This window comes from Nelusetta ayraudi, unplaced genomic scaffold (genome assembly GCF_046127955.1).
Source record: "Nelusetta ayraudi isolate G7.1 ecotype Tasmania unplaced genomic scaffold, CSIRO-AGI_Nayr_v1 ptg000039l, whole genome shotgun sequence".
Taxonomy (NCBI): domain Eukaryota; kingdom Metazoa; phylum Chordata; class Actinopteri; order Tetraodontiformes; family Monacanthidae; genus Nelusetta; species Nelusetta ayraudi.
Genome location: NW_027466089.1, coordinates 893631 through 905384, shown reverse-complemented (window position 1 = coordinate 905384; position 11754 = coordinate 893631). Strand labels below are relative to the sequence as shown.

Genomic DNA, 11754 nt, shown 5'->3' with positions numbered 1-11754 from the left:
AAATCCAATCCTTCTGTATTGTATAATTCTTAAGGTAAAATATGAAAAACATTAAACAAATATATAAGAATCCCCTCTTAACCTTAAACCTAAAATTATGCATACCAAAGGCACAACAGTGATTTTCTCCCAGGTGTAAAATGACTCTCTAACTATTCATAGGTCTTTAATAACAAATTCTACTCTCTAAATTGTGATCCACATTATGATGTGCAACTCTCTTCTTATTTACATCAAATTTTCTTTACTATTAAAAACAAACAAAAAAAAAACATGTGAGGCTGGACTTGAAATAATACACACGTCAACGGTCTATTACGTGAACTGAATCTCTACAGCACGCAGCGGGAACGCGAGGCCGGGAGACGCATTTTTGTTCCCGCGGCGGCAGCGAGTGCGCACAAACGCGCGCGCGTGAGCCTCGCGCACACATGACAGCAGCGAATGACCGGGGAGCTCGCGAGGACGTAACGTAACGTTAGCGTATCCGGGCCATCAGAACGCAGCAGAATTGTGTGAGGAGGTTTTTTTTTTTTTTAATTTTCTATTATTATTATTATTATTATTATTATTATTATTATTATCATTAGCGGTAGTCGTATTGTTTTATTCCTTGCGGAATTTCCAAAGGTGCACAGCCCCGCACGCTCGCTGACAGCAAAGCCGGCCATGGACGACAAGTCATTCACCAAGGAGGTGGACGGATGGATCGAGCAGCTGAACGAGTGCAAACAGCTGTCAGAGAATCAGGTCAAAGTCCTGTGTGAGAAGGTAAGGGGCTGCGACTGCGGCGAGCAGTTCCATCACCGGCGCTCTGCGATGCTAATAGACCGTTAGCTGTGACATGAAGCCAGCAGAGTCGGGCTCAGACGCAGTACGGCCCGGATGATACAGGCTGTGCTATGATGCCTGGATGTTGGAGGAGCACCATTTGGCTGCTGCTGCTGCTGCTGTTGTTGTATGCATTGCAGTGGAGTGCGGTGTGAATCAACTCTGCAAGAAGATGGAGGTTCTTGACTGCATGTGTGTTTCGCCCACTCCTGGTAACTCTGGAGTGCAGCAGCTTTGCTCCTAAAATAACCCTGTCCTGCTGTGTCTTTCATGCCGTAAGAATGCACCAGTATTCAGCCGTGGGCCTCGGTCCAAAACTGGAAAAGGAGGAAAAAAACAAAACGACACCAGTTGTGCTGCTCTGCGAGCGTTATCAGAATCATCATAAACCTGTGAAAGCAGCATCATCACCATTATGTGTGTTTTCTCTGCTCAAAAAGGCAAAGGAGATTCTGACCAAGGAGTCCAACGTGCAGGAGGTGAGATGTCCGGTGACAGTCTGTGGGGATGTCCACGGTCAGTTTCATGACCTGATGGAGCTGTTTAAGATCGGGGGCAAGTCTCCAGACACTAACTACCTCTTCATGGGTGACTATGTGGACAGAGGCTACTATTCTGTGGAGACAGTAACTCTCCTTGTTTCTCTGAAGGTAAAAAAAAAAAAAGAAAGAAAGAAGAAGAGAAGATGATGGAGCATTTTTATGTGCTAAAAACAAAATCCAGTGAGCTGGAACACATTCTTGAGTTACTAGCATTCATACATACGTGCATGTTTTTTGCAGGTGCGATTCCGTGAACGAATCACCATCCTCAGAGGAAACCACGAAAGCAGACAGATCACACAAGTGTATGGCTTCTACGATGAGTGCTTAAGAAAATATGGAAATGCAAATGTTTGGAAGTATTTCACAGATTTGTTTGACTATCTGCCCCTGACTGCGCTGGTGGACAACCAGGTAAGAATGCGCATGTGATTGTTGACATTGTGGTAGCAACGTGTGTGGGTCTTACATCTTCAATGTTTTTTTCCCCAAAGATTTTCTGCCTTCACGGAGGACTGTCACCCTCAATAGACACACTGGAGCACATCAGAGCGCTGGATCGCCTGCAGGAGGTTCCTCATGAGGTAATTTCATAGCGTTCGAACTTCACTTCAGATAAATGTCCTAAAGTACATTCATTTAAAGGAGGTCATTACTCTGTAGCCGACTGTCATAACATGTTGGTCTTCACGTTTAGATTCCTGCCTAATTGTACTTCGTGAAAGGTTATCCTTTAAGATTGAAAATTTAATGAATTTTCTCCTCACATTTTAATTTTATATACACATGTTGTTTTAGTTCACTAAAATTGATATAAGGATTTTCATGTAATAGCTGCGGCCATATCTAAGTCTTTCTGTATTTTATGGACCTTTTAGCTCAATGTTTTTAGGTGTTTGCTTGTGCATCAGATTTACAAACACTGTGTTCCAGGGTCCCATGTGTGACTTGTTATGGTCAGACCCTGATGACCGTGGTGGCTGGGGCATCTCTCCCCGTGGTGCTGGTTACACCTTTGGGCAGGACATTTCAGAAACTTTCAACCATGCAAACGGCCTCACTTTAGTTTCAAGAGCCCACCAGCTGGTCATGGAGGTGCTTTATATATTTTTGGCTCACTCAAGTTGTATTGCACACACAATGTGATTCTAATATTCAATTAAAATTGGTGTTTTTTGCGAACAATCGTCTGATTTTAGGGTTACAATTGGTGCCATGACCGCAATGTGGTGACCATCTTCAGCGCACCGAATTATTGCTATCGTTGTGGAAACCAGGCGGCAATCATGGAGCTGGATGACACTTTGAAATATTCCTTGTGAGTAGATCCATATAGATTTTGAGGTCTGCTTAAATGTTTTAATTTAAAATTTTTTATATGTGCTTGAACAATCGCTGTGTTTGTTTGCTGTAGCTTACAGTTCGACCCCGCGCCGCGCAGAGGGGAACCCCACGTGACGCGACGTACGCCAGATTATTTCCTATAAAGACCACTGCTGAGGACGTCGCAGGCTGCACAGAGGATTCAAAAAGATATAATCATTACATAATGGACCAAAAATACGTGTGCCATATACTCATGACGGAATGGAAATGGTAACATCAAGTTAAAAGCCAACATCCTCTCAAGTTTTTCCTCATCTGCATGATGTTTTAATACTGCTTTATGACTGCAACCATGAACGGAAATATCCAAAAATACCTGCTGGTTTGCCAGGATATGAATGAACTAACGCTGGAAAATATTTATGTCTAAGTAATATTTGTGTTAGTGTGTCAATGAAGACTGGAGTGTGTTGCCTATTATATTGTTAAATATATAAGCTGCATTTTTCACTTGGCATGGCCTCAAATCAAATGTTGCAGTGAATCTAATGTGAAAAAAAAAAATCTTTATAGGGTGAGCTGAAACAATAGGGATAAACGTCAGTAAGGAACCTGTTCTCTTTGCACTTTTGTATTTGATTTTTATCACAAGGCACTGGCAGACTGTGTTCTTTTTTTCTTCTTTTTTTTTTACACAGTTATAGTGTAGATCCTTCTCTGCTCCGCTGTCCCTAATTAAAGTTAATGTATTTAATTTTATTGGCATTATTGCTGGAAATTACATTTGTAAATAATTAAGGAAACTAAATGTTTTGCTGCCATGGCTATATGAAATAAAGTCTCAAGTTGCCTGGTCTTTGCTTTTTTTTTTTTTTTTTTCCAATTTTTTTCCAATTTTTTTTTGTTTGTGTAATTTGCATTGTTCCCTCACCACTAGATGGAATCAGAGACCCCAACAAATCGTTGAGACTAGCTTGAAGAGATATTAATTATTACAGCATTGTCATGTATTCATGGAATTGTGTACGTGTTCTTTTAGTTCTTGTGTGCATCTGGGAAATCATTCCAGAATTCTTATACTAATCGCGTATTAGCAAACATTCGAATTCATTCGTTTAGGAGTTTAAAAAGATTGTGTTTTCCTTTATCTTTATGTGTACATATGTTTATGAATACACACAGACCTGTGTGTATTCATATACATCTAATTCTGTTCCCCTCTCTTTTAACAAGGTCATTGAATAGTTTGACGTCTGAACACAAATACGTGTGAGAAAACTTCAAGTTTTTATCGTTTTCATTAAATTAATGATTTAGTGCCCATGAATAAAGTCGACGACAATGTCAAGGCTTACAAGCGGATGTTGCGCGCACTTGGCCGAGAAAATAAAAGCCCTTTTTTATTAATCGAGTGATTCGAACCGGAAATGTATCACTCAATCGTTGACTTAGATCTGCAATATCAATTAATAAAGAAAATGAGAACGATATCACCGTAGGAACAGCCGCAACCTTCGTCGTAGGTATCCGTGTTTCAACGCTGGACTCTTATTTTGTCGGTACAGGCTTCGGCGGAAGTACTTCCGTGCCTGACGCTGCTGCTGCCGCTGCTCCTGCTTGCTGCTGCTGCTGCATGGGAAATTAGCTGGCTGCAACCTGGAACGGACACGTCTTGTGGACTGCGGGAGCCCCACTCTGTTGTGAGTAAACTGTGTTTTCCGTTGCGAATAGCTGCGTCTTCCACCGGGGGAAGAGACGCGGCCTCAGCTCTTCACTTTGCGCTGCGAGTTGTGGGGCAAAGTGACAATTTAGAGGCGTTTTGGGGGCGCGTTCGCTCGCAGCCAGCTGGATGTGTGGATGTGGCAGGCTGATACTAGTTGAATCTGGGACGCACAGCTGGACAATTATCGCGGTGGACAGATGTGCCTAATTGGTCGACGCTTCAAAAGAAAGAGGGGAAAAATAGAAAACACCAATGACACGTGCGGTGTTTCATCGATGGTGCGGAAACGAAGCGGCTTTCTTCCGATTCGGATGCAGCCCCACTTGCAGTCGGTCCAGATTTGACTGGTCTACGTCGGTGTTGAACAATTAACCGTGTCAAGTCTCGGCGTGTTTACCCAGCGACCAGCAGCTGCACCATGCAGCCAGTTCCCAGTGGCTGGTGGACACCGAACCACCGAACAGAACCCAGAAAATACAGAGAAACGAGACGTTTCTGTGCATGAATTCATACATGTTTGAGATGCATTAGAGATGTGAATGGCAGGTTAATGTGTAGCCACGCAGGCCCCCTTATGATTGGCTGAGAGTGAGGGTAGGAGCAGTCCGGTCCAAGGGTTTGCAGATCGGTCCAAAGTTCATCCCTCTTCATTGATCACGATCGAAGAGCTCCAATAGAGGGTTTCGCCGAACCGGACGTGTTCGGAGCGGCTCTCGGTAGTGATTCCGCGTTTCAACCATCAGATCCCAGTTGGATGGGGGCCGTTTTCCTGTCGCCTCGTGACAGAGCCCCGTGGAGTTTAATTCACTTTCAAGGGACAGCACGCCTCGTGCTCGCCGCAGCTGTCCAGAAAACACGAGACATTCCTTGTGTTTTTTGCCGCCCCCCCACCCCACCCCCCGATGTCAAATCCAGCAGCCATCTTTACTGAAGCCACTTCCAGGTGGAGTTTCATCATCCTGCTGCTGCTCCAGGCTCCCTGCACTTCACTGCATTGTTGGGTTCTCCAGCAGTCAGCCTGCATTGAGCAGCGCATGCTTTGCTGTTCTTGAAGACCAACCAAGAATGGGTGGACTGAACCAAGAGGGGGGAGGAATGGCAATGCTTGCAGGTGGATCCTCCAGGACCAGAGTGTGTCTGTGCTGCCTGATCAGTGCAGGCCAGTTCCAGCTGGTTTCCCACCACCGTGATCATGAAATGGCAATAAACAGTCATGAAAGTATGCAAGCTGGATATGTTTTAGAATGACTCTCCCCGCTCCACCTGATTTTGCAGTTGGAAGCTGAAACATAATGAATATGTTAATTGGTTTTTCATGGCGGTAAGTGACATTCCGCCTGAGGATTTATTTTCTTTCCCCCAGTCACAAGAGCTGCCTGTCAGCCCCAGTTTGGAGCGGGGGTGTTGGTACGCGCCCATTAGAGGCGTTTGCAATTTTTTGCTTCACAACCCTTGTGTCGGGTCAGTCGTCGCCATAGCGACGGAAATGCTGAATAAGCACAAAAGCTGATCCAGAAAAAAAAAAGGGGGGGGGGGCGGTTGATTTGCAGCGGGACTCCTCCACTGACTTTTTGGGCTGTGGTTCTCAGGTGAGAGTCAAGGCAGGCAGGTAATAACAGTATCATTCTCAGCCAGGTACAGCGTGTGTGTAGTCTAGATTATGTCACCATCAATGCAAATTGTACTGAGCTGCAACCCCACAGCAGAGGTATTCTAAAATAGTGTCCCTCTAATACAGGATCCACTTTCATATTGAACTACACAACAGCAGAGTACAAATAGCTCCATTTCAAGCAAGAACTGCAATAATAAAAAGTGAATTACTTTCAACAGAACTTGTATCTGTTCATCACTCTGTAAACACAAATGTAACAAGCACGTTTTTCCAATGTAAGAAGAAGAAAGTGAAGCTTTTTGTGTACAAACGAATGGAGTAAAAGTAAAAAGTCGTCAGAAAAAGACAGTACGGGCACTTGCATTATGCTCATTGTGGTTGCTTACCTTCCCGCAGCACAACCATGGCGGCAGAGATTTCCACCTCCATAAACATTAAGGAGCCCCGCTGGGACCAGAGCACGTTCATGGGCCGGGCCAAGCATTTCTTCACCGTCACAGACCCCCGGAACATCCTCCTCACCAACGAACAGCTGGATCATGCTCACAAAATCATCACTGACTACAGGTATGCAAGCGAGTCACAGCTGACAGCGTGGGGTGAAACTGTGCATGCAGCTGCTGTAAGCGTCGCCCTCCGCTGTCTTCTCCCAGGAAAGGCGTCGTCTCCCCTGGACTGACGGAAGACGAGCTGTGGAAAGCCAAGTACGTCTTCGACTCGGCCTTCCACCCGGACACCGGGGAGAAGATGATCCTGATTGGCCGCATGTCGGCGCAGGTTCCCATGAACATGACCATCACTGGGTGTATGATGACGTTTTACAAGTAAGAACTGGTCAGACTTGGATTTTTTACCTAACTTCAAGTGAAACTGTTGCACCTGCATCTTTGTTATGTCATTGGGTCTTCCTGTGTGGAGTTTGCATGTTCTCTCTGTGTCTGTGTGGGTTCTCTCCGGGCTCTCCGGCTTCCTCCCTCTGTCCAAAAGCATGCATGTGAGGTGAATTGGAAACTCTAAATTGATCACACGTGTGTAAGTGTGAATGGTTGTTTGTCTTTGTTTGTCTCTATGTGGCCCTGTGATGAACTGGCAACTCGCCCAGGGTGTCACCCTGACTTACCCGCCTATAACAGCTGGGATGGACTCCAACAGACCAACAAAACAATGAGTACAGGAAGAAGTGGCTCGTGAAAATGGACGGATGGATGTATAAATGAAGCATCCCACTCAGACGCTGGCGCAAATCATTGAATTAGTGTTGTCAAAAATATCGATATATATATATCGATTAAATATCGATATTGAAAAGTAAAAACGCTTCAATATGACTTTTCCATATCGATACTCGACGTGCGCCCCCGGCAGCACACACACAAACTCCCGTCGACGAAACTTCCTCAGGAATTCAGCGCAATCTCCACCACCACCACCGAAACTTCTGCAGTAGCTAGTATTGAAAATCGTATCAAAAATCAATATTTTTAAAAATATCATATCGAAGTCTGAAGTCCAGTATCGTGACAACGCCAAATAGAATCAACGATTGGTGGCTGGGTTCCATTGAGTTTCTCCAGTTAATTGTTTCTTTGAATGCGGCCGGTTAGTGGGTGCTGCATTTAATGGGAGACCTGATTAGATTAAAGCTCAAGGCCCAAGTCTGCTATCTGCTAGCCGTTGGGTTAAATATTGCTATTTTATCGCTGTCTGCCTAAGGACACTGGCAAATGAGAGCGCGTCGTTAAAGTCTTTCAAATGTAAATTAAAACTGGAAAGTCCGGCCTTGTGTTGTCATTGGAGCAGATTAAACAAAGTCTTGTCTTGCTCGGCGCGCCGCGCCGCGCCGCGTCCTTGCTGACGACTCTTTGCCTATCGGCTGACTTGCAGAACCACTCCGGCTGTCTTGCTCTGGCAGTGGATCAATCAGTCTTTCAACGCAATTGTCAACTACACCAACCGCAGTGGCGACGCTCCCATCACAGTCAGGTAGGTGAGCGGACGAGACACCTGCAGACACACACACACACACACACACACACACACACACACACACAGCAGCTCACTCTAAGCGTGTAACACAAGCAGCTTCTTGCACATTGTGACCCGGAGACTCTTCTGTTTGCAGTCAGCTCGGCACGGCCTACGTGTCCGCCACCACCGGCGCTGTTGCAACCGCTCTGGGACTAAATGCACTAACAAAGGTATCGGCATCATCTAACATCCCCGTGCGTCTCCTCCTTTTGATGAAGCCAGCTCAGCGATGTGGGCGTCGCTCACGTGAATGAAACCGTGCAAAAACAGCTCCCCATTGTGGAAACGCAGCCGCGTTATTAACAGGGTCATGCTCTGCATGTCGGAGTTTTTCTTTTTCTTGCATCCTGGCACATTGTGTAGCACTCACATGCTAACGCAAATAATTTATACTTGCTAAAAGCTCGCCATACCGCCATTCAGAAAGGCTTAATGAGCTGCGCTATCAGGGTGCAGCAGAGCCTCCTTATTTATATTCCTCCCTCCTGTTTTATGTCCCCTCTCTCCTGCTGTAGCACATCTCGCCCCTGATTGGACGGTTCGTTCCGTTTGCTGCCGTCGCCGCCGCTAACTGTATCAACATCCCGCTGATGAGACAAAGGTAAGGAAGGGTAAAAAAAAAAAAAGCTCTAAACGAAGGACATCCTTCCATAAGAGCAATTACAAAGTTCACCTGCCTAACAGCGGTAAAGTTGATGCTTTGCATGAGACACAGAGTTTGTATCTGGTTATCGTCACAGGTGTGTTTCAATCTTGGTGACATCAACATCGTTTAAGTTTCAACTTTCTCTATACATGAAAAAGATGAGATGTATGACGTGTGATAAGCTGTGACAAAAGCGAGAAGCGACGGTTTAAAGCTGCTGTGAAAAACCACAGAGGACCAAGAGGACTGCTCTGAGTTGTAAACAACAGCTGCTGCTAAACTGATTAATATAGATGTCACTTCAATGGCAATTTTAGCCGGAAAAATCATCTCCACCTCAACCCAGACTGACTTGCCTCTGACAGTCTTACCTCAGCATTGCTTTGTGCAGCAGCTTCAGCAAGGTGGCACACATCCAGTGCCACCACCGACACCAGTAGGAACCTTTGAGTTGGCTAAGCTAACGGTATCAAATCAGATTGGTCTGTTGGAATGTGACAGTCTGGTGTCACATTCACGTGGACACATGACTTAAACACAGCAGTGAATTTATAAAATATTTTATCTTAGCAAATTAGCTCCCCCCCCCCCCGGTCCCCAAATTGCTATTGAACAGCAGCCTTTGCAGCTCTGCGCCATTCACGATACAACACACTGCCTGTTCATTTGAGCCGCGAAATTCATAAGCGTGGTGGAAATGTCTGCGTGAACAAAGTTGCTTTCCTTTTTTTGTGTCCGTAGAGAACTTCAGCACGGCATCCCCATCACAGATGAGAACGACAACAGGTTAGGAGAGTCGACGAAAGCCGCGCAGCAGGCCATCTCGCAGGTTGTCGTCTCCAGAATCCTCATGGCTTCTCCAGGAATGGGTACGGATGTTTTGTCAACATGAAAGAAAAAAACACCCAACTTATATTTTATAGATTCAAATTTTTTTTTTCCCCATAATCATTCCGTAATACGTCTTTACAGCCATCCCCCCGTTTTTAATGAACCACTTGGAGAAGAAGGCCTTCTTGAGGGTATGTGTCTTCCTGTTGCACTGACCCTCACGCTGAACATTTGCTAAAATATGACAAATATGATGGAGTTTACAGATTTATTATAGATGCTTGATTCAAATGGTGGCTCCCACGCCTGCGTGCGCCAAGCGCACACCACAGGCCGGTGGAGCAGCGAGGACGGGAGGCTGCTGTAGCTCAGAGGATTCGCTGCTTTTGTGCCCCTCACTCGTTTTTTTTTCTCCCTCTCTCGCTCCCTGCCTGGTCTTTTCAGAAGTTCCCATGGATGAGTGCACCTATTCAAGTCAGCCTGGTTGGATTCTGGTGAGTCGTCAGAGATCGTCAACCAGATAGACGCTCCTCGGAAGCCCCTTTTGAAATTCTAACCTATTTTCTCACGTTGACGTGTAAAACATTTTTTAACCCTGTGTTTTATTCACTCTCAACATTACTGCTTATCTCAATTGAAACAGAATGTTCTCAGTTGATTAAAAAAAAAAAAAAAAAAAAAAAAAAAAAAAATATATATATATATATATATATATATATATATATATACATATATATAGAAGTGGCGACATCATGGTGCTTCTTCATCCCGTTTTCCCCATTATGTGTAGATTCAAGGGCCCGGTAATTGACTTTAATCAGTATGTGATGATCCACTAACCAGCTACGTGTCCTTCCACGTGCTCGCAGAAATTGCTGCGACCTCACGACCAACATTACGATGCCACATTTGCTCCAGTTCACAAATGAAACTGCCCGTCGTGTGAGCTTGCAGTCGCCATGGGAGCAGATCTGTCGAGGAAATATGAAACATTAGCCATCAGCATTGTGAATTTTGTGCAGACAGCACAGAGGTTGTTGTGTTTCATCGCTGTGCTTCCCTTCTCTTTGCAGCCTGGTATTTGCCACCCCGCTGTGCTGTGCGCTGTTCCCACAAAAGAGGTGAGTGGAAACCTACGAGATCTATTTCTAGCCCAGGGAAGTGTACATTAGTCATTAGTCACTTTTTTTTTTTAACCTCCCACTCCCCTTGAAAATGTTACGTCACGAGCTGGAGCGATGTATTAACAGAGCTCAATTTAAAAAAAAAAACGTTTGATATCTTGAAATGGTTTGCATTTGATCCACAGTTTACACCTAGCCAACACGAACCATAGATTCAAGGAATGGACTTCCTTAGGGCTTACAACATATTACTCACTGATAAATAAGGGTGAGGTTAGGAGCTTCCAAGATCTCAAGGATTGATATGGCCTACAGAACCTGGACCACTTCAGATATCTACAAAAACAAATGTTAAGTCACAACGAGCATAAAAAGAGCGTTTTTGACCCCTTTCACGTCTGCAGCTCCATGTCAGTCAGCCGCCTGGAACCAGAGCTGCAGGAGAAAATCCGGGCCAGCCACCCGGGGGTGGAGCGGGTCTACTTCAACAAAGGCCTATGAGCGCCGCGGCCCCTCCCCTCCCCTCACCCAAAACACGCTGCCACCACACGGTCACAGGCAGGGGGCCCCTCTGCCAACCCTCCTCCCTCATTCAGTGTGCCAAAGTTAAGTTTGTGTCTCCTCCTCATCTCCAGCAGTCAGGACGGGCCCCGGCCAGTCGGTGGCGCTCCTGTTGATGTGATTGTCGTTTTTTTTTTTATTGTAACCGATAAGAAGAATTTCAGTAACTGGGCCCCGGCGAGAAGTTTTTCCAACGGCGTTAGCGGCCCTCGTGCGGTTCTTAAAAGTGGACATTTTTATCCGTGCAGTATTTTTAAGTCAGTGTCTTGTTGATCACCAAATCTGTCTCTGTCCGCCATCGGATTTCTTACCTGCGTTGTATTTAATATAACCAGATTTTTTTTTGCCAAATCTGTACCATTTGCCTCAACAAGTGCAACCTCCTCTTGACAGTGTTATTTCGACCTGCTCTCATCACAAAAGTTCATTCTTGCCAAACGGGGGACATCTGTGCGATGTGACGCTAGGGCGGTTGCAAGGTGCTATCCGATGTTTCAATAACCAGTGTACTTTTATCAAAGTATTTA

At 45.2% G+C, this 11754-nt stretch overlaps 2 protein-coding genes across 3 annotated transcripts; both read left to right on the top strand.

Annotated features, from left to right (window-relative positions):
• Positions 1-271: 271 nt before the first annotated feature.
• Positions 272-3559, top strand: LOC142892678 (serine/threonine-protein phosphatase 2A catalytic subunit beta isoform-like). 2 transcript variants are annotated; one of them, XM_076032906.1, is made up of 8 exons: positions 272-515; positions 631-771; positions 1272-1481; positions 1614-1787; positions 1868-1957; positions 2307-2468; positions 2573-2691; positions 2788-3559. In XM_076032906.1, the coding sequence occupies exons 2-8, from the start codon at positions 670-672 to the stop codon at positions 2858-2860; spliced, it is 930 nt and encodes a 309-aa protein (XP_075889021.1). In that variant the 5' UTR covers positions 272-515; positions 631-669; the 3' UTR covers positions 2861-3559. The 2 variants fall into 2 exon arrangements, with proteins under 2 accessions (XP_075889021.1, XP_075889022.1); XM_076032907.1 differs by lacking the exon at positions 272-515 and having other exon boundaries at positions 552-771.
• Positions 3560-4220: 661 nt separating this feature from the next.
• Positions 4221-11299, top strand: sfxn1 (sideroflexin 1). Its single transcript, XM_076032904.1, has 11 exons — positions 4221-4399; positions 6434-6604; positions 6691-6861; positions 7922-8020; positions 8160-8235; positions 8581-8666; positions 9453-9580; positions 9684-9733; positions 9987-10036; positions 10616-10663; positions 11071-11299. Exons 2-11 carry the CDS (start codon positions 6441-6443, stop codon positions 11165-11167), a joined length of 969 nt encoding a protein of 322 aa, XP_075889019.1. The 5' UTR covers positions 4221-4399; positions 6434-6440; the 3' UTR covers positions 11168-11299.
• Positions 11300-11754: the final 455 nt, after the last annotated feature.

Bases quoted from the DNA above. Each gene is read 5' to 3' on its own strand.
- LOC142892678 (XM_076032906.1), top strand. From the start codon at position 670: ATGGACGACAAGTCATTCACCAAGGAGGTGGACGGATGGATCGAGCAG. The intron at 1,788-1,867 runs GTAAGAATGCGC...TTTTCCCCAAAG, and splicing joins CTGCGCTGGTGGACAACCAG to ATTTTCTGCCTTCACGGAGG. The intron at 2,469-2,572 runs GTGCTTTATATA...GTCTGATTTTAG, and splicing joins CCCACCAGCTGGTCATGGAG to GGTTACAATTGGTGCCATGA.
- sfxn1 (XM_076032904.1), top strand. From the start codon at position 6,441: ATGGCGGCAGAGATTTCCACCTCCATAAACATTAAGGAGCCCCGCTGG. The intron at 6,862-7,921 runs GTAAGAACTGGT...GCTGACTTGCAG, and splicing joins TGTATGATGACGTTTTACAA to AACCACTCCGGCTGTCTTGC. The intron at 8,236-8,580 runs GTATCGGCATCA...CTCCTGCTGTAG, and splicing joins GACTAAATGCACTAACAAAG to CACATCTCGCCCCTGATTGG.